Source organism: Xiphias gladius, chromosome 24, assembly GCF_016859285.1.
Source record: "Xiphias gladius isolate SHS-SW01 ecotype Sanya breed wild chromosome 24, ASM1685928v1, whole genome shotgun sequence".
In the NCBI taxonomy this organism is placed as follows: Eukaryota; Metazoa; Chordata; class Actinopteri; order Istiophoriformes; family Xiphiidae; genus Xiphias; species Xiphias gladius.
Window position 1 is genome coordinate 17517543 of NC_053423.1, and position 21862 is coordinate 17539404.

A 21862-nucleotide genomic window follows, 5' to 3' on the forward strand; every position below is an offset into this window, starting at 1 on the left:
TAGGAGTTGATTAGGTGACTGAAGGGATGAACATAAAGCCAAAGCTAATCAATAGGAATATGTGCTACACTGAATCACTGAATTACAATTAAATCAATAGGACCTCATTACACTTAAATGATCATTTTAGATTCAGCACCTTTGAAGAGGGATGATTTTATCATCTAAAAATGTCGCCCCTCATCCTGTGGTTTCGGTTTACACTTACTCTTCTTCCAATTACAAGCCAGGGACAGAGAAATCGATGGCTACAGACAAGTGACATTGTTAAAGCATTTGAGGGAAACCGAAATCACACAGGGTGTGATAGCCTAGTTGTTTAATGAGTCATCCAAAGAAGTGCTGCTCCACACCTGTTTGTTTCCTCTCCATTTGGGCCTTTGCTGTCCCCGTTGGGGGTAATTGTCTGGAACACACCAGCTATGACACAGCTACCCTACCTCATGCTGAGATGCATGAGTGCCATTTTAAATGTGGCGCAGGGTGAGACTCCACTCCTTTAATTCGATAAAAGTGAATGCAGGGAGGCATAGGAAGAGGGAGGGATGGAGTGCAGCAGACTCACAAAGCGGCTTGAGAGTGGATCGTCAGCAGCCTTTCAAGGTGAAAAATATCCGCCGAAGGTCCCTCTTTTACTTTTTCTTCCTTTGTCTTTTTCACTATCCCATATACACATATTCCCTTCTCTCTGCCACTATTCAGCAGGTGTTTTAGTACCGAGCAATATCTCTTTGCTTGAGGCTGAGGGACCAGGCTTGTGCAGAACAGGACTTGAAGCTCTTCAGAGAAACTGGGGAAATTTGTTAGGAGAAAAGAAAACCTCCAAAAGGAACAGAGGAGGTCATGGAGAGTAGTTTTGTTCATGAGAAAAAAGAGAGTGGTATGGTGATGAGAAGAGAGTTTACAGAGGAAAAGATTCAAATATTACTACAGTAACCGATAGAATGATTGGAAAATGAAAATGTTTGACTGAAATTCGATACCGGTAACCGGATGACCGGTAACTTGAGGATTCAATATAATCAGAGTCAAATAGAGAAGCGATTAGAAAAAATGTGGGATAAGTGGGAAATGTTTTGGTGAGCAAAAAACAAGGACGTGTATCACAGACAGAAGTGACATGAAAGACTTCTATATGTTTATGTGTCTGTGTTGGTGCGTGATTATATGTTTAATCATCCCTGGGGAATTGTCACACGTGATAGTAAGACATTACAGTACATTATAGAAAATATAGCAGTGGCTGATATAGGTAAAATGTACTTTCACAGAAATTGAATTGAATATAATAATAATATGTATTGTGATGTAGTAAATTTCTCAGCCATTCACCATAATCAGATGGGAATGTCCGTTTTGGCTTACTGATACTTTATCATAATCCTATAAATTCAGTATCACCAAACAGACGTCCCAGTACAACCAAAAAATTTAAATAATGGCTACCTTGGTGTAGCAGTCTGTCAGCTGGTGGTTTACAAATTTTTGTTTGATTATATATGGTGTCAGATTGCTCAACCCTAATTCACACACATGCGCACACAGGCACAGTTGAAGTTTTGATTTTAAATCACAAGTCCCCTTAGGATCTTCTTAATGTCTCATTTTGTTTAGTCTTGTAGTCTTTTCTCCTTTACTCTAACTTTAATGAGATCTGTGATGTCTTGCCAGCAGGTGTCAGTCCTAAACTCTGCCTGTCAATGGTAGGCCGGGCACCTGTTACTTTTTTTTTTTCTTTTATGTAGGATCTGATGCAAACGGCTCTATCTTGTACTAATAAATAAATGTATAAAACATTTGCATAATACATACAATGCAAAACGTATTCCCTAAAGCCTGAGCCAGTGATTGCTGACTGCTGAACAGACGGTAGTGCATTATGCAGTGGCATCATCGTCACCATGAACACACTTTTAAGGTGTCCTTTTTACCTCGACATCCAGCGACAACTCCTTCCTGCTCTATGAAGGAGCAGAAGGAGAGCGGTTCTGGTGTGAAGGTTGAATATATCCTGCCACACTTCACTCTCAAAGCATGTAAAAGGTAGCCTGATTGGAGTGCTCGCACTGTTTGCTCTCGCATACATGAACTTGTGTGCTTCAAGGTGCTTCTTGGATTTCAGGAGGGGCCTTTTAACTTGAAACCACAGACAGGCAAGTCCATTTTTTCTCAGTTTGCCTGGGGAGGGAAAAAAAAAACATTGGCTGCTTTTTAGAGTATTAAGCCTGCCCACCAATTAGGGCAGATTCTTAGGGCGCATGAATTATTAAGAGCAGCCCATCTACTGGGAGCAGTGACGGAGGGCAAGAGAGAGGGCCAAGCCACCTGAGCACCACAGCTGCATTTGTTAGAGTGTCTGTTTACTACACCAAGGCTGATATAATTGAAGTAATAATAACCTCCACAATACTGAGTTCCAGTGTTTTGGAGGTGATCTTTAATTATTATCAGTCTACAAATTGGATAAATGCAGCGTTTTTTTTCCACGACATGCATGTGTGAGAAAAAATAAAAATATAAAGGAGGAGAGACAGATAAGATAATGTACGGTATTAGATTGCAACTTACAACACCGGCTACCCTCAAGGTCAACCAATTCATTCCTGCTGTAGAATTTATTGCCTGGTAGTAGCTAAGGCAATGAGGTGCTGTGAACCTTGAGCTCATGTCTATATAGAAGGTCTTCACAGCCATATACTGGGAGGGGGGGTCCTGCTTGTTAACTCTCAATTCAGGGCTCCAGCCAGCTCCAGTGCCTGAAACATGACCCCGCGACAGCTCTGGCCAAGGCCTGCTAATGCGCTTGCTTTTTCTGGGGAACACTAAGTTAACGTTCCCCAGGACCATCACCTCATCATAAATACTGTAAGTCTTTGAGATGGTGCCAGTGGGCCATAACTCGTGAGGAATGATAGGAACGCTGCAAAATTAGGTGCCCATCAAATGTGACTCCTGGCGATTGTCAGTACTTAAGATGTATTAGATGGAGAAGGGGAACTGCTTTGTGTTGGAGTCCCTGCTTTACTGGATAACAGAGCTATCATTATGCATGAATAATTGGATGCATTCCTTTATTTTTTTTCCCTTTCTCTTTCACCAGTGGGCTGTTTAATGTAGCAGAGTTGTCAAATAAGTCTGTCGCAGGGAGAAAGAGTGAGCCAAGAATGATTACTTTATGTGAATGACTTTTTTTTTTTTCTTGCAGAATTGAAATAATTTAGAGCAGTTAAAAGAGGAGTGGGACTGTGGAGAGAAAGATATATGTGAATATTGTAGCACGGCAGGGCTTTTAAGTGTGTTTTGATTTAGTTATTTATTGTTTTGCTGGGGGAATGATGCGAGAAGAGAATGCTGGTCTCTTAGATGTCTTTAAATAGAGATCCTGACTGGCTATTTACGTGCTTGCTTGTACTCAGAAATGGCTGGTTCAATCTCCATTTGGTAACATACGTTAGCCATGGTCCTGTTTGTCATCGGAATAGTTTAAGTGTCCTTTAGCTGGCATTACATTCAATTTTTTCTTCTCTGTTGCTCCATTGTTTCTGAAAAACCACCGGGTCCAAATAGTTTAATGCTTGTACAAGAGCAGCGTTTTGCTTGTTTATCAGCGCACCTCCCTTTCCGAAAAACACATACAGTATAGGGTAACATCTAATACTGAGCTCAAACTTGAATGCAGAAATTGCAGAGAAATATTGTCCTTCACTTTCTCTTCTTTCTCTTGTCTCTTCTCTTTTCTCCCTTAAACATTGTATTTCTCCCCTGGGGTTTGACAACCCAGCAATTTCCACAGTCATAGCAAATATGCAACAAGCTGCGTGTATGTAAGATGCCCTTTTAGACTGTTGTTAGCCTTCTTGTGGCAACAACATAACAATCAAAAAATCATATAAACAGATTTACAGTGTTAATGATTCAGTGTCACATTAAAAAGTGGTAATTGAAGTTTTTTATATGAATAAAAATATAAATATACCTTCTTAAATTGCAAAATGGACACTAATAACTAATATTTTATATTTTTATAATAAATGTTCTCTATACTCGAAGAGCCATATTGACAAAATGGATAGAATGGTGAGAGAAACTGTATTTCTGATATATTTTTTGATACGGAAATCTTTTACATGAGATGTGATTTTCTACATGAGATGTGGCTGCATCGGGGTTGTAGAAAGGAAACAAAGGCTGTAGTATCTCAAAGATGCCAAACCAACTGCAGTTTCCAAAAAGGATAGAATGTTCAGTAGAACAATGTTATCTACCAGCAAGTAAAGTTGTTTTCATTAATCAAAGTTTTGGCTATATCCTTTGTCTATATTTAGTTGTGAGAAGTAAAAATAGACCCAACGTGTGCTAAACGCTGAAGTCTGAAGATTTAGACTCCTCAGTGTCAGAGAAAGCTGCTGCAGAGTTTTCATGAACTCTTTCATTTCTTTTTGACTGCATCCATATAATCTTCTTTTGTGTGTGTGTGTGTGTGTGTGTGTGTGTGTGTGTGTGTGTGTGTGTTGTTTCCAATCCACAATCAGGGGTCATAGATTAATATAGATAACTACTTTGCCGTAGTTTTACATTGGTGACTGAAACAGATGAACAGAACGATGAACCTTGAGATGAGTATTAAAATGGAATCTGATCTGACAGGATTGTTGCGATATAAATTAGGCTGCCTGTGGGACGTGGAACAGCCTGCGCCTAATTAATTATGCATTTCCAGCACATTCTTTCTTAACCAGAAATGAAGGAATGCCACCGTGGCCTGGAGACTGCTTTCTGTGTGTGGCAAGGCTCACCTCCTAGTCATCTGCTGGGACTCTGAAATTATTTAAAAAGAAAAAAAAAAAACAGCATGAGGCTTATTGTGATGGTAATGGTCCATCTATGGTTGTGGGCACATCCCTTCATATTCAGCCCCACAATGACTCTCCTGTCTTGGGTATTTAAGAGGTAGTCTGCTGCGGGAGGACGACTGAGCCGAGGAGCTTTCTGTTCATGTGGTAATCTGTGTGGCGGTACAATGGAGTGAGCACTGTTCTCTCAGAGCCCAGCCCCACACATTCACCCAGAGAATGGAGGGCCACACACCACAACAATAACAGTCCACTGCTATCATCTCATGAAAAGTCTCCATTGGAGGGTAAATAAATAGTTTAAAGCCTTTTAGCAAGTACAATAGGCCAGACCACCGCTGATTTTCATCTTTGATGTCTCCTCACAATTTGCATCGGCTTATGAAAATATAATGTTGGCCTGGAAAAAGAATGCAGAAACTCAATTGTATTTTACCTAGAAGGAAAGCAATGGGGTCTTTTTTGGTACTGAATAAAAAAATGAAGTGGGATCATTTTCGTCATGCAAGATTTAAATTTTAAATTAAATAAAAGCCAATTGTCAGATTCATTAGCTAAGAGGGGATTCCAGAGTATGAGCTCTATGTTGCATTAACTATTCTTCAATTGCTTTCAAAAGTGTGTGTATTAGACTCAAGTGTGACATCACAAAAAGAGAATAAAAAACAACAGAAAGTCCAAATAGCCTCTTGAATTTGTAAAAGCAGAAAAAAGACTTTGTTGCTATCCCTACTCCGTGTTTTCAGAAGACCGTTTTGAGTGGGAGCATCTCAGTAAGGGATCCTTATAAAAGTGCTTGAGCAGTTGTCAGAGGAAAGAACCATAATTTGTCTTTTTGATTCATAAAGTGGCTTGCAACAGGATTGCTGATATGGGACTATTACACATCTTTTTCCTGAAATGTAAGGTCATTCAGCCTTCACCGTGATGCTAGATTACAGTCCTGAGAAGTGTATGAATAGAATACGTAAAGAAAGATTGCAATGGTGGAAAACGCTGGTTCTTTTACTCATACACATTCCCATTGAAGCCAGACAGAAAAATGTAGGAGTAGACTGTAAACCTTTACCTTCTTCACTGTCAACCTACCATAAAGTGGGAAAAATTAATAACCTCAACTACCTTTGAAGATGGTATAGAGGGACTGATAGTATCACTGTTGAGCTTGTTCTAACCTGCCTGAACCCAGAGGGCCTATGTTTACCTATAAAGGCTGTGATCCCTTACTGTGTCCAAGTGTTGCATGAATTAAACTCTTCCAGCAGCCTGGCAAGAGCACAGCAGACCAGAGTCACTGAGGCAAGAAGTCAGGCAAGGGGGAAACATTACACCATTACACTCACCTGTTCCACAGCCATGGTGACTTATCTCATGAATAAATCGCACTACCAAGGTCCGACACTGCACCTCTTCTCCTTTGGCAGACATCTGCATCCCTATCTATCTTTCTCTCTCTGTTACCTCTTTTTTTCTCTCTTCCTCCCTCTCTGTCTCTTCTCCTTCCCGCCTTATTTCTTAAATCTCTCACTCTAGCTGGCTGCCCAACAGTGCTCACTTTATTTATCACGCAGTTGTTAGACTTTTGGATAAAGCTCCACGCCCGCACTGATTGAACTCTGCTTGTGAGAGCTGGGAAGCACAGATCATTCCTTTTTGGTTTCCAGTAAGTCATGGGATTGACAGCTTAGGATGGTCTTCCCAGAAGAGGCTGACTCTCTTCCTTTAAATCACTCGGAGAGGCATGCTTGAAGAGTCGCTAACTCAGCGGTCATGCTAATACACCAAACCAACAGATATACTGACAGCACCTACTTTGAAATAAAAGAAAAACTAAAATAGACTGATGGATAGGAGCATTTAAAAAAGATGATAAAAGTACATTTAAGCTTCCTCTTTGATGTGAAAACTTTTACTTTTCATCTTTCTGGATTTGACATATCCAGGTGCACGGAGAAAGGGTAGTAAGCCGTTATTCCAAAGATATTACAATGCGGCATTGTTCTCATGTTGACCCAGAGTAAAACAATCCTCTGCATAGTCTTGCTGTCTGCCAGTGACGGCAGCTCTGCAGTATGGGAACTTAGGCCTGAGGAGGCAGGCGTTACACAGGGGTTTTTATGTTTAGTAATGCTGATATTCCTTCAAGGGGGATAGTTGCTTAACACACTGTGCAGAATCTGGCACAGCGTCTTCTTTGGCCTACTAAACTCTGCTCAACACAATGTAAAAACTCCCCAATGGCTGTCAGAAGGGGTGGTGAGAAGGAGGAGAGAGACTCAGAAGAGAAAGAAGAGAAATGGGGAGCAAGAAGGAGAAATGGAGGAGCAGCCAGATGAGGATTGGGATGGATTTAGAGATATATAAGAGCTGACTGAAAGGATTGGAAAAGGTGAGGAGAGGATGGATGGAGGACCAACGGGGGATGGATTCAGTTATGGAGGGTTAGAGAGAGAAAAACGGAGAAGGAAGAAGGTCCACAGTGCAGTAGTTTAGCAGTGAAGGCAGTTCAATGTATGGACTAAACAAGATACTTAGACTGTGAGGAATCTTTTATCCCTTGTCAAAACACAGTGCTTGGGCTGCAATGGTGAATGGAAATACGTTAGGTTGTGATTTACTGATTTGACAAAGTGCACTTGTTCAGTAAAGATGATGAGTCGGTGCTTGAAATACACTGTCAGCCAACTTCAAAGTATAAGTTTCAGCAAATAATGTTCCAAATTACATCTCACCCAGGGCCACAACAAAGCAACTGAAGGAGAAAGTGCCTCCGAGTGGCATTTGTCAGAGGTGAGCTGTGTGCCAAATCAGAGGCCTGAGTCTCTGTAGGACGTGTCTCAGAAGTTGGTGTTTTAGACGGTGTAGCCTCACAGAGACAAAAACTACGGTGCAGTAAGGTGGTCCTTGTCAAGATGAATAGTCAAACCATTCCCTCACACAAAGTGAAATTACCAGAGGTAAACGAAGTTTGTCATACCTGAGTTTACAGTATGAGTCGTGGTGTTGGACGTGATAAACAAATACTGTAAGCAGGTTAATTTTAGTGATATCCTTAAGTTCCATGCATCTTTAATGTGTGATTATCAGCATGTCTTGAATGTACGCCTGGCTTCCATTATCTACATCTTGTAGTGGCTTTTTTTATTGGTGTAGTTTGGTGTAGTCATGTAATTTGCTGTATTTATCAGTGACTGATGACCCGTTGAATGTTAATACCTCACAAAAAGAACATCATCTTATGATTTCCCAACTTTACGAGTTGATGTGAATCATTTGAACAGATATTAAAACTGATCATTTCAAATCCCATTATGTAATCCCACATCTAGATTGTTTTTTTTTTCAGGTCTTGATATAGCTTCATATTAAATTGTAACATTTGCAATGCAAATATTTGGGTACTGTATTCATTTTTGAACATGCTGAAAATACTAGGTGATTTTTTTTTTTCATCTTGCTCTTTTTTTCCCCCTCATTTAAAAAAAAAAAAAACTTGTCGGTTTGATTGCCTGCTCCTGCACGACCTTTTCTCAAAATCTCATTTACAGCTTGCCTCGCAATTAGAGAATGGATGGATAATGTACCATTTCAAAACCATTTTGTTTTTCTCACAAGAATGTTTTTTTTTTTTTTTCTGTTGTCATACAGACAAAGAACTGGATACCTGAGTTACTTTGTGCCTCATTTAAATTATGCCTGAACAGTTGAAACATTTGAGCAATAATCAAAAAGTATGAGGGCCAAATAGACATTGAATTACTCTGTATTACAAATCTGGTCTCTCCGTTTTTAAGCATTTCAACATCAATATCACCACCGTCCTCCTGCTACTGCTTGTACACCTGATTTTTTTTTTTGGGCTTGGATAAAAAAGGGACACAGTCTGGTTGGTTAGGATCCCTGTGCGAAATCCCTGGATATGTTTTTCAGATGTACATCATAAAATAACCCTATAAACTACACAAACCAACCATTCTCCATTCCCTAGCTGATTTGTTATGGCTGTCTCAAGCCTTACTGCCACAACAGCGGCTGGTGTTTAGTGCCAGTATTTAGTCTGGCAATTGTCAGTGACGCTTCAGTGAGTTAATTCCTTGGGGGCCAAAAGTGACATTCCAGACCCAGTGCAGTTACTTTGCATGTGAAAGAAATTGAATATTCAAAGGGAAGAGGATGTGTGTTCTCCCCTGTGCATATTTCTATACCCATCTGCATTTGTGTGAGTTTTATCTTTTTCATTTTTGTATGGTTGGATTCATATATGCTATCAGCAGGTATGATAACTCTTTATTTTGTGAGTGTATGCCAATTTGCTTTCGTTTATCTGTTTGTTTTTGTACTGTCTGTGTATGTTAATCCACCAGTGTGTGTGTTTTACTGTGTGTATCACATATTTATAGGCATTGTCAAAAGCATATAGGACTGGACTTCTCCCCTGGAATAGAAACATTAATATATTTGGACACAATAAGGTGCAGAATAGTGATGACAATACACAAAACATCAAAATACATGTTGCCCAAAGCACAGTAGACATGAAAATTAAAATCATGTTACAGAATAGATTGAATTCCAGCATACCATCAGCACTGGCTTTATTGGTGATATGTTTCATGGGTCTTTGTTAGCCCTCACATTCACAATATGAAACAACAGCTTAATACTAAAGCCACTGGGTGTACCAACCAAGAGGAGGGATATATCTCAAACACCTGAGACAATTACCACATAAATAACTGCCACGTTTTAACGCTGTTATTATAAAAACGATATTTTAAGGCTGTATCATTTTTTTATCAAACAATATTTTTCAAAATCCATAGAATACAAATGAAAATAGGAAAAAAGACCGAGGTTAGTAAACAATTAAAAGTAATTAGTCTAATATATGACAACTTTCTTCATATTACCTTAGTAGCAATTGATTCAATTGTCCTTGTCTTCATTAGTAGACAAAACATTCCTTTTTTTTTTGAATTATTTGTTTTTTTCAAGGTTATGAAAATATTTCCAGTTTGGATCTAAGACTTGAATTGGTTATCGTCTGATCTGCCTCCCATGCCCCCTGTTTGAACTTCTTTTGCGGCAGCCAGTGGCTTTAGTATAAAGATGTTGCATATGGTGATTTTGATGCCTGACAGAGGTCAATGATTGAAACCATGTATGTCTTATAAACGCCAGTATTTGTAGGAATTTAACCGTTTCTTTCAATACACAAAGCATAGCATGTCCTGTATAGATATACTCACTGTCACGCCTGCTGTTAGTGTTGGAATGTTAGAGCACTTACTGAGCGATACCTGCTTGCAGTAGTCCTTGGCCTGTAAAAATACTCTGTGTGAATCTGCTGTTTGAATAAGCAATGTTAACGTCACTCAGTTATGCAAATATTGTGTAGTAACTTTAACATATGGCTGTGGGAAGACAGTCAAACACGCACACTGAGGTCAGTGTCAGGCAGTTACTCATGCACTAGGCTGTTTTGGACCTTTAAGCCTCTTTGCTGCTCCTGCACCAATTACAGCCTTATTTATGAATTTGAGCACAGCTGACCTTCTGGAAGAGGAGACGTAAATTTGTTTGTCTGGAGAATCGCGTAACAAATGGCATCCTGGGACAGCTTAAGCTTCCTGTCTATCAATCTGTCCCCTGTCTCCGTCTCGCTGGCATTCTCCACACTTAAGCAATAACTCTCGTCAGCTGGTCAGCTGGTTAGCCATATAGTCAGTCATTTAAAAACAGCAGTCAGCCAACAAGTTGGTCTTCCTGGTATACCAAACAAAGGCCAGTGGTCCTAGAGCTAACATATAGGACATGGTATATCTGAGAGTAGACTTTAGATGTATTTTTGAGGAGGAGCGAAAAGGGAAAGAGACTCACAGTTGTGTTGTGTGCTACTCAGTCTCTCTCTCTCTCTCTCTTTCTCGATCCTTTATGCAGTCTAAGAGAGCATTTCAGGGCAGGATGCCAGCCCGTGTGCGTGACTGGATTGGTAGACATTTATCTCAGTGAGAGACAGGTAACGCTGAAAAAGAGCTGAAGCTCCGCTCTACTCCCTTTTCCACATCTTTCACGGTCCTCTGTTTGTGCTTACACTTCCTGTGAAAAACATAACTGACTCCTGAAGAATGTGCCCAATTAGAGATGGAGAGTGAAGGAGGGGGAGTCTCTTTTGCTGGTTTGTAACATTTGCTTTTTAAACCTCCTGAGATGTGAGGAATTGCTTCTTTTTACTGTTCTGTATCATTATAAATGAATATCTTCGAGTTATTCACTGGTCGGACATAGCAAGTAATCTGAAGACATCACGTCGGGCTCTGGAAAATTGATGGGAATTTTTCATTACTTTCAGCAATTTTATAGACTAAACAATTAATTGATTGATCAAAAAAATTTCCCTCTGCCAGACCTGACAGCTCAGAATTTTTTGCTTAACTCAGTGACCTGGGGACCAATCTGTAACCATTATTTGTCTCTGGATCATAGCCACAGTATGTCAGAGTCAGTTGGTGCTGGCTTAGGTTCAGTTGGACACCAAAGTTTAAAACATTCTCTTTATCTCTCTTCCACACTCTCTATCATCTTCTGTACTTCTCTTGGTTACTCTGTCTTTAAATGAGTGTCTCTGTCCTCCCACTCCCTTGCTTCATCCATCCTGCAGTCTCCACTCCCACACCAGCTAGCTTGCAAACAGACCCAGCTGGCCATAATGATGACAAATCAGCCCAAATATTTATGTCCATCGACTTTTACTTTGGCTCTGCCCACGGCTCGCTCTCTGCTTTTTTTTTTTTTTTTTTTTTTTTCCTTTCTTACGGATCCCTCAGCGGCGGTCATCGCACTCACAGCCAAACCATCGTAATCGCTCTCCACAAACACACTTCAGCCCCAGTTATGTCACCTAAACACCGGTCAACTGTTAGTGTCCACAGAGAATCAACTTTATGGTTGTCAGAGCAGTGGTATAAACTTACAAGCTTACGATGTGTTTATGTAGATTTTTTGTGTGGGCTTAGTGACTAACCTGTTCTGTAAATGCGATGCGTGTTCTATTTGTAACAGGAATCTCAGGTGATAGAGGACCTCACTGAGAGAGTGTGTTGCTCAAAGTAACATGTAGGAAATTGATTTTTAAATTGTTTGAACAGAAGAGGCAGTTTGTTACTACTAAACTTCTTAACTGTAATAATCCCTGTCAGATGTGGATTTATTAACTGGTAGTTTAAAATCAAAGTTTTAAAGTGTAATACGTGATAATGTATTACATTTTTAAACTATAAAGAAAGAAAGATAAAAAAAATACATCTCTTATATTTGTTCTATATTTCAATTACATCATCTCAATCAGTGCCATGGGCAAAATATGAGGTGCAAACATCACCCTGATATGTTTCATGCCTTAGGCATATTTTGAATGTGGCGTAAACTGTAATTGTCATCTTGCAAATCATTGGAGGTGGTTATTATTTCTAGCGAGGCTTAAAAGACTGATACCTCATTTAATATGTAGTGCATCTACACAGAATTCAACCAACAATAAGGGGCATAGGAGTGTTATTAGAGGGGATGATTGGGACATAAAAGGTGTTTTTTAAGCCTGACAATTAAGTACTGTAGGTTTATATGTCACAAATAAACTGTTAAGGAGGACATGACAACACCTCGAAGAAATAGTTAAATAGTCTAACAATTTTCTGATTTCACAAACTTTTTGACATAATATTTTAGGGCAAGTGATGGTCATGGGAACTAAATAGAAAATGGAATTAAAATTTCATCAGTCCCACAGCTTGCATGTGTATAATTTGCAACCAAGGTGCATTTAAAGGCATATATTTATCTCATTGTCAATTTGTAATAAAATCGTAAATCATAGAGGTATTATGGTGCCTTATCCTGATAATAAAATCCTTATTGTTAAAAAAAAAACAAAACTATTTTCTAGGTCATACACTTACACTGTTCTTCCTTGCACACATTTATTTTTAGTCTTCTAAACTTTGGTGATTCGTGACTAATTACTGACTGAGACTTAAATTCTTACAAAGAAGTGTAAACAAATGAAACAGCTAAAAAGGTTCATTCTTAAAAGCACTGTAATTCCAATTCCATTCTTGTTCTACCTTTGGTTGCCAGATTTACAATAGCTAATTAAAGAGCAGTTTTTTTTTTCAAATCAAGCTATAATATCATTGTTATATTATTTTCCAACATAAAGGCACTAAGTCCGATTGACTTATTGTATCTAAAATGATACATTTCAGACCTAACACTATAACAGATGACTCAGTGTTTTTAAACAGTGCTGCTACATAAAGCATCTCTTGTTTACCTCCATAGCTTGTGTCCTCTCTGTCAGATAACATATATGCATCCTATCTCTCTCCGTTGGGAGAGATATTGCCTGTATTTTAACACTGGGGCTCGGTATCAAGACACATGGGTCCTGACACGGAAGACAACATCCCACTCTTATCTGCGACAAAGAGAAAGGGAAAGAACGCCGGGGGGAGGGACACAGGAGGGGTGAAGTACTTGGAAGAAATGAGAAGAAAAAAGGACAGTGAGGAGAAGGAGAGAAAGGTCTCCATCTCCTGCTTTTGTAGGACATTGTAAATTGACCAATCAGCATATTTCAAATTAGCCCCCGTGTCACTGTCCACAGCAGTGTTGGCTTACCAGCATCCCAGATACCGGGGCTTTTTGTTTTCATAGAGGAAGAAGGCCCGCAGGCAATTGGAAGCCCAGAGAGAATTAGATAGACAAAATGACTCCTATATTTTAATCTTTTTCTCATTCTCCCTTTTCTCTTATATTTTCTTTTGTTTTTTCATTTTTCCACCCTCCTTTTTGGTTTGGCTGTCCTCTTAGGCCTTGGCTTCCACTTCTTCATACCTGTAACTGCATCTTTTTTCCCTTCTTCTTTCTCTCATCCCCTTTCTTTCCTCCTGCACTCTCTCCATGCCCCTGCATACAGAGCACTCCCAGTCTTCCCTATTAAGACACATTTGGCTGTAGAATCAGCTGTATTGCATTCCCAGGTGAGTTGGGGATGATTTGCTATTCACTCTTCTGGCTATGGGTTTACCTCGACAGGCATAGACAAAGAGAGAAAGATCGAAGCATGAAAACGAGAGCCAAAAGGAGGACAGGCAATAGCTCTCTGCCTTCTGTCTTTCAGTGTCCCTCCCTCTTCCTTCGACATTGAGATGCGGCTGCAGTTCTCAAAACACATGTTTAAGGGCTAAAGGTTTGGAAGCAGCTATCCAGAATAGATGGGGATTTGTGTTCCTCTCTTGTTCAAACAATGCTGTGAATGCAGCTGACCGCCGAGCTAGCTGTTAGTTCTGGTGGTTTGGAAGGGAAGCCTCTGGGACTATGCTTGTCTTTAGGAGTCTTTGCAGGGACTTTGCCAGCCTGAATTAATGGAGGATAAACTGAGAGGCTTCTTTTCTTCAATTTAAGGAGACTGCCACTTTTTGTGGCAGGTTTTCCTGTGTGTGTGTGTGTGTGTGTGTGTGTGTGTGTTTGTGTGTGTGTGTGTCTGTCTGTCTGTCTCAAGTGACTCGTTGAACACCAACACACAAATGTACGAACACACAGAACAAGAAGTACACATGCCCACGTGAACACACACACAGTCACATGTGCACCCTCCTGCATGGTGACAGCTGATCTGGAGTAGTGGCGTAGTAGCCGTTGGGGGGTATGGGCCGGGTTGGGTTGGTTTACTGGTATTGACAGTGTTGCCTTGTCTGGCCTTGTGCCAGTGTTCAGCTAGCTCTTGCTGGCTGCTCTGGCCTCTTATAAATCAGGGCCAATTACCACGTTGGTGCACAGCCGCCTCTCCTCCAGTCACAGCCCTGCCCTGCAGAGTGCAGGGAGGAAGGGAGAGAGGCAGGGAAGCCACAACCCTGATTTCATTCCAATTACTACTAAAGCTCCTCTCTGTTTGGCAAACAGTGTATACTCACATAGTATGTTTCCTCAATTTTTATACAAGCAAGGAACAACTTTATCTGAAGATATAATTACCTCGGAAAAATGGGAAACCCAACTTACCAGGTGCTACCTGCAGAGATGCCATATCTTCGAACTTGGAATTTTAATGTGTCGTGTAATTGATTAATTACATTGCGATTATTGCTCTATTGGTGTAAGAGAATTGTCCTATGTCTAAAGTTATATAAACCATTAAAATTCCCTTGGATTCTGAAAACTGAAAACTGCATTGTCACAAAGCTGACAACAGGGCTGGCACACACACATCCACATAATGCAAAAAGATTTAATACAGTAAGAAGGTGCTGTATATACAGTACATGAACGTGCAAATAACAATACACACAGCTGGTTCAGGTCTGTACATACTACTTTCAGTGTGAGAGAGGGTGTGTTTTCCTTGTGTGGTTATGTGAATATACAGCGCAGTGCTGTGTGCCCTCAGCCTATGCAACGTACGCTAGATTTATCATCCTCACTTAATACGCTCATAAACATTTCTCTGGCATGTCACTGAGGCTGTGAACCCCCCTGCACGGCTGGCTCGGTAAATTGGGCCTGTGTAAACCATTCTGCCCGTCTAAAATACAGTGCAGCAAATTGAAATCCCCAGTAAGCCTCTGTAGCAGCATGTCACAGCTGGGTAGGGAGGAGGGAGAATGGAGGTTTTTCTCATTTACCACCTGGAGGTTTTTGAAGTGTCATAACCAGCTATTCTTCCACACACTCTTCTCCCTTTTAACTCTTTTTATCTTGCTTTTTTCCTCTCTCTCTCCCCCTTTCCCTCTATCTCCTCTTCCCTCCCCTCTCTTTCTGAAATGTGCTTTGTCAAGTGCTGTATTCAATCCTCATCATTCTGACACACAAGGCCTGTTTTTATTATATATTTGAGAAGCAGGATCGTACAGGCTGACAGGCTGAGGGTGAACAGAGTCACGAAACCGTCCGGAAAGAAAAACAAACTCGGTTGTTAACCTCCAGCGGGGTGACCAGAGGAAGCCAAGAGAGCACTCGATGTAAAACAAAAAAGGGGGAAACGTTTTGGTGGTAATATGTGTGTTCCTGTGTGTTGAAGCAGCAGCCAATTGTGTGCTTGCTAATTTCTCTCACACGTATGTACAAGCTCACTTACCGCCCCCAGTGAATGTGCATACATACACTACACAAGCACAACACTGGACAAAACTCATTGAAAGCTATTTTCATATAAAAATGGCAGCGTAACTTAAATGAAAAAATTAGTGCTGATCAGATTTGAGGAGCCTGTTAATATGACAGTTCTTTTCCATTTTGCTTAGCCTACATATCTAAACTTTTGCACCCTTCAGTCCAAGAGTATTCCCTTCATTCATTTTGCCAAAAAAAAAAAAGAAAAAAAAACCAAAACACCATTAAATCCTTAAGTCCTCAAGAATGCGAGAATAAACTCACCCATCCCATCCTACCATCCAACAGTCTCCATTCCTTTGAGAATTTAGGCACCCATTCCATCCTTCATCCTGGGGGACTCTTCCGGCCTTTTTCTTTCCCCTTGGATAACCTCACTCTCTGCTTTCTCGCCCAACATTGTAAGTAATGGGCTGGTTTTGACCCTCCATGCCTCATTGTGTAAGATTTCAGCTTCTGACCTTAAAAAATGAAAGCAAATCGATAGGGTGGTACACATGAATTCCAAAGCCCAGGATGCAAGCCAAGTCTGGAGCCAAGGGAGGCGGAAGATGAAGAGGAGGGTTTTGTATATTACTGAAGGGCTAAAACAAAGAAAGAAAGAGCCTGTGAAAGAGAGAGAGGCTTTCAATTAACCTTCAGCGCTGCACAGCAACTCTGTGTAGTGTGTCCTGTTTTTGCTGGTGAATTTGTACGTGTCACACAATATGTTAAGTACTATGTGTATAATTTAAGCTAAAGTGGACTACAGAAAAATGAAAGAACGAGGTGAGGGGAGGGGGGATGTAAGGTGAAAGCCTCAAAGTCAAGGCTTGAACTGCAGCTGTGCACGTTCCTGTGACTTTGAGTGGGAGAAAATAACTCCCATGGAGCAGTCAAGAGATTAAGATTCTTCTATTCTACTGCCACAGCATGGAAATGTGAATGACTGGAGACTGGTTCTCCTTTTTTTTTTTTTTTCATTCTAGCCTGTGCAACCAAGGCTACCTAAGTAGTATGTGGCATCTGCTGGAGGAGGAGGTAAAGTGGAATTTGTGTATGTGTTGGAGTAAGGACATTTTGGGAAAGTGAGGACATTTCGGCTGGTCCTCACTTTCTGACACAACTTCAAATGGCTTTTTGAGGTTTAAGACTGGGTTTTAGGGTTATGGTTAGAATTAGGTTTAGGTTTAGGTAATGGTTAGGGGTTAGGCATTTAGTTGGGATGGTTATAATCAGGGGCTGGAGAATACATTCTCAATCAGTGTCCTCACAAAGATAGAAGTAAAATCGTGTTTGTTTGTGTGCGTGTGTCTGTTGTCCATTCCTTTGTGTTTGGCGATCAAGGTTATAGACTTGAGATTTGGACTTGAGCCAGACTTAAGTCACATAAATTACAATTTGAGACTCGACCGTTGCTGCTAGGGGATTGGAATTACCGGAGTGAAGACTTGACTTGAGGACAAACAAATTAACACTAATGTTTTTGTTTTGTTTTTTTTTAAATTTTATGCCTTTTTTAGATAGCGACTGCGGAGAGAGGACAGGGAACGAACGAGGGCGTTCTTTAACTCTCAAGTTTGGACCTGGTAAAATCCACAGTAATAAAAATAAATAACAGGCCTTTGGTAGACACACATCAGTTATTAGGCCTATGCAGTGGAAGGACTTCAATGTCTCTGCTATGTAAACAACACCATTAACAGCTTAGAAAGAAGAATGCTCCCATGCCAAGCTGTTTTAATGATCAGCACTCTTAAGGATGAAAGTAAGACTTTCATCCTTACTTTGAATTTTCCAATGAAGGTTTGTGACCTGATATGGACTTGCCCTACAGCATCTGAGACTTGTCTCAAATAACTTGAGACTTGTATTGGACTTAAAAACAGCTCTGGGGATGGTTTGCTGTACGTCGGTGTTGTGGCTGCTGTGTGAAAAAGGTGTTTCTTTGTCATCACGTGGCAAGTGTGTGCATACGCCCGAAGACGTGTACAGTGTGTGTGCGTCCAGCCCAGCGAGTGGCTGCCCATCAGTTCCACTTAGCTCAGCGTGGTAATTAGCCGTCCATTGATGGACGTGGTTCCCTCTTCACGCTTCAGGGACCCCGGCTCTTTGTCTGAGGAGTGGGAGGCGACACGCTGGCATGGCACACATGCTTAAAATAGCGCATCAAATCAGCCATGCTCTGGCAGCCACTGCTAACGTGTAGGGCGGATTGGAGGGCTAATAGTGTGTGTGTGTGTGTGTGTGTGTGTGTGTGTGTGTTTTACGGCTTGGTAAGAGGTCTTGAGGTTCTCTCTGGTGAGGATAAAAGGTTAACATGGTTAAGTGGAGCTGGTGGTGGTATTTAGTCATGTCCCCTGCTCTCCCCGACCATTTTTTTCTTTCTCTGTTTCATCCATCACTCACTTCCTTTATTGCTGTGTGCATCGTCTCTTTCGCTCTCAACCTTTCTCGTTCTCTCTTCCCTACTCGCTCACTCTCTACTAGTGTTTCTCTCCCTTTCTCTGTCTCTCTCTCTTTCCGCTCATGCCCACAGGGCCCCAGTTCTCTCTCTCTGTCACTATGTGCAGTGTCCCTGCAATAGAGATATAAATGGGCTGTGAGCAGGGGGCCCTGACTCCTATACCATAAATCTACACTAACAGCACAACGGGCACATGAGGAGAGATGGGGAGGGGAAAAAAGAGGGAGAAAAAGAAAAGGGGGGGGGTCACATATCTAATGCATTTTCAATACACTTTGGGTGATAGAGATTACACTGAAAAAAGGACATTCATATTGAGATGTTTGTAGGCTGGAGAGGATTACTGCATCAAGATATCACACTCTTGGAGGTGTACATTTTTTTTACAGCATAATGAAATTGGTTTTGAGGGTATGAATAGTAAGCAGGAAGTTGCCTTCATTTACAACTGTTTGGAAGCTGCTGGGTGCCTTATTAACCCTGATTTCAGACATTCTACCTTATGAAATGTTTACTTAAGATTAAAAAAAAAATGTAGAGAGGTTTGTACTCTTGACTCCAGTCCCGTGTTTATATAAAAGATGAGTACACTGACAAAAAACCAGATGCAATTTATTGTGTCACTGGGTGAAAAAAAGTGATGTAAAGTGAAAAAATTGTGGTATAAATGAATATACAGATAAAGTGTCTTCCATCAAATAATCTGAAGAGTTTTTTTTTTGGTGTTTTTGTTGTTGTGCAGGGCTTTTTTCTCTAAATGAAAACGTCTTCTTCTGTCTCAGAAATCTTAGCTTTTACTTTTTTTACACCTTCACCTCCGTGCTCTTAACTCTCTCATTTATCATACCATGTCTTAAAAATTAAACCTATTTTTAGAGGTGTTGAATCTTTCCCATTCTCTCTATTCTTTTCCCAGCAGCCCTATGCTCCACCCCCTCATCCAATGGCTCCTCCCAGCCCTAGCACCAACAGCTGCAGCCAGGGAGGGGCAGAGCAGCTGAGTAAGACCAACCTGTATATCCGAGGCCTGCCACCTGGGACCACCGACCAGGACCTCATCAAACTCTGCCAACCGTAAGTACTGGGATTCATTATAGTTAGATACAGAGGTGCACTGTCACTCTTGTCAGTGCCACTATGTAAATCTGATCTTAAGCACTGGAATTTTGAGTTGCATTCTAATGTGGCATACTCAGCCATGACGTGCTCCTCGTGGCTGCATGTATTTAACAGTACATGGACTACAGTGTGACTCCATATATTACTCCAACAACCAGCTCAAATGTTAGTGTAGCCGTAAATGTAGACGTAAATGTCTTCCACACTAATTTATTTAATATGGAAACCTGAAGATTCCATATTAATCTTTCCATATATTCGTTTTTAATGTAAATGTTATTAGAAGCAAATGATCATTTGTCAATGAACATGATCATGTCATTTTTTCCTCCATTAGAAAGCTGATAATTTATATAATTATTAAGAGAGAAAGTACAATAGAGGTAAAATTTAAACTCTCATTTTTAAAAGCATTTAATGGAAACAATATCTCAAGTTGAAAATGATAAAGATGCTTAATGCAGGGGGAAAAACTTTTATGTGCTTGTCCTGCAGTCAAAATAAGTCAAATGAGGAGATTCCCCTGACAAAATCATATTTCAGTAACTAACTGAATAAATAGCTGACACACTTGAGACACGAGACATTTTGTGTAGATGATGTTGTACTTAGACAAGATGGAAAACCAATTTACGGTGAAGAATTTACCGTAGTTGTAGGTCACGGGCAGCAAACCATGGAGCTAACAGCCAAGTCAAATGTCAATCTAACCTGATCCACCAGGCGAGTCGTAGTCAGCTTGCCAGCTTGAACTGGCTGATTTTTACTCTGTAGTTAAATAATCAGTCTCTTGCTTAACTAGACCGAACAGCTACTCTCTGCAATAAACTGCACACAATATTTTATTTTTATAATGAAAGACAAGTTTAGAGCCCTCATTTGTCATTGTGGTAGACAGAAATTACCCTACAGTATATACACAAATGACATATTAAATCTCTTAAATGCCAAAATGATCAAACTAAAAATCACCTCTCTCAAAGGCATGAAAAAGGGTCCATGTACAATACTTTGCACACTCCATTAAACTTCTATCAACTGAGTGTATTTTAGGGACACACACAAAGGTACTCATAAAAATCTGCCAAATGCTCTTGATAGAGATAACACACACTCACAGACACCTGCCTGCACACACCTCAATAAGGCCAAATAAAGCTTAGATTGGACCACCTCCCCCAGGAATCACAGACCAAGACCTCATCAAGCTGTAACACACAGTCACGAGGGCTTTCTTTCTCTCCTTGTCTCTGTCTCTCACACAAAATCCAACACACACACACACACACACACACACACACACACACACACACACACAACACAAGCAGCTTTGTTGGGCTCCATTAGGCTCTTTCACTTCTAAAATGGTGAAAAGGGGGTCAAGATCATTAATGGAGACAAGGCCAGCAGATTGTGAAATACAGGCCATGAGCGAGTCTGTCTGGTTGCATAACCTTTTCTTGGCCATATTTCCAGAAATGTCCTGGTCAAACGCGGCCAATTATTCAATGATCCTTTGGAGACGGGAACATGCTGTCCAGTATATTTGGTAATGCTCCCGGTCGCCATGTCATAAGTCATGCATTTATTCTTGATACTGACCCATCCAAATTCTATTAGCCCGAGAGGCGGCCCGATAACATTCGGAAAAGCACTCACTTGACATTGCATACTGTAGCTCTCGCTTGGCTCTAGCATTCACTCAGTTGTACAGAGTTGGACAGTTTCAATTTCATTTCTAATTCCATATGATCTTGAATATTTTGAGCATAACAATTTGGAAGGGCAAACTATGTCTGGGCTTATGTAAAATCCCAGAGTGTGTGCAAGTTTGTGAGTGTAGATTTGCATTCCAATATATAGCTTTTCTCCTGTGTGTTATGGAAAACTACTGACTTTGTCTGTTATTGCTTGGATCTGTCGTGCTGTCCTCTAGTGGCTGTCCCCTTGTTCAGCTGTTTCCACGGCTCTTCTCTCTCTCTTTTTTCTTATATCTTCCATCCTTCCCTCTGCGCGTATCGCCTGCCTAAGAGCCCCCAAGGTTGCCCGAGGTGTGCTGTGCCAGTGAAAATCCAATGCCACTGAAATTTTAATTAGCCAGACCATGTTTCAGCGGCTGGCGGGTGACAGCATTCTAGAAAAGGTCATGCGACTGTTCTACAGTCTGCAGCACCCTGGGTCCCCCTCAGGTTTTTTTTCCCAGATTCCCAGTCTCCCCCCAGCCCCCAACACCTCCTCTCCTGGCCCTCACATCGTCAGCTCTCCCAGGGAGAGT

The 21862-nt window shown here is 40.8% G+C and overlaps 1 protein-coding gene across 10 annotated transcripts in view; it reads left to right on the top strand.

Annotated features, from left to right (window-relative positions):
• Positions 1–21862, top strand: part of rbms3 (RNA binding motif, single stranded interacting protein) — a 271775-nt gene that overhangs the window by 100562 nt on the left and 149351 nt on the right. For 8 of the 10 annotated variants that reach the window (XM_040121928.1, XM_040121926.1, XM_040121936.1 and 5 more), the window contains one exon: positions 19385–19542. In XM_040121928.1, the coding sequence (XP_039977862.1) occupies positions 19385–19542 (158 nt within the window). The remainder of the gene's footprint in view (positions 1–19384; positions 19543–21862) is intronic. The other 2 variants (XM_040121927.1, XM_040121935.1) reach the window with 1 other exon arrangement.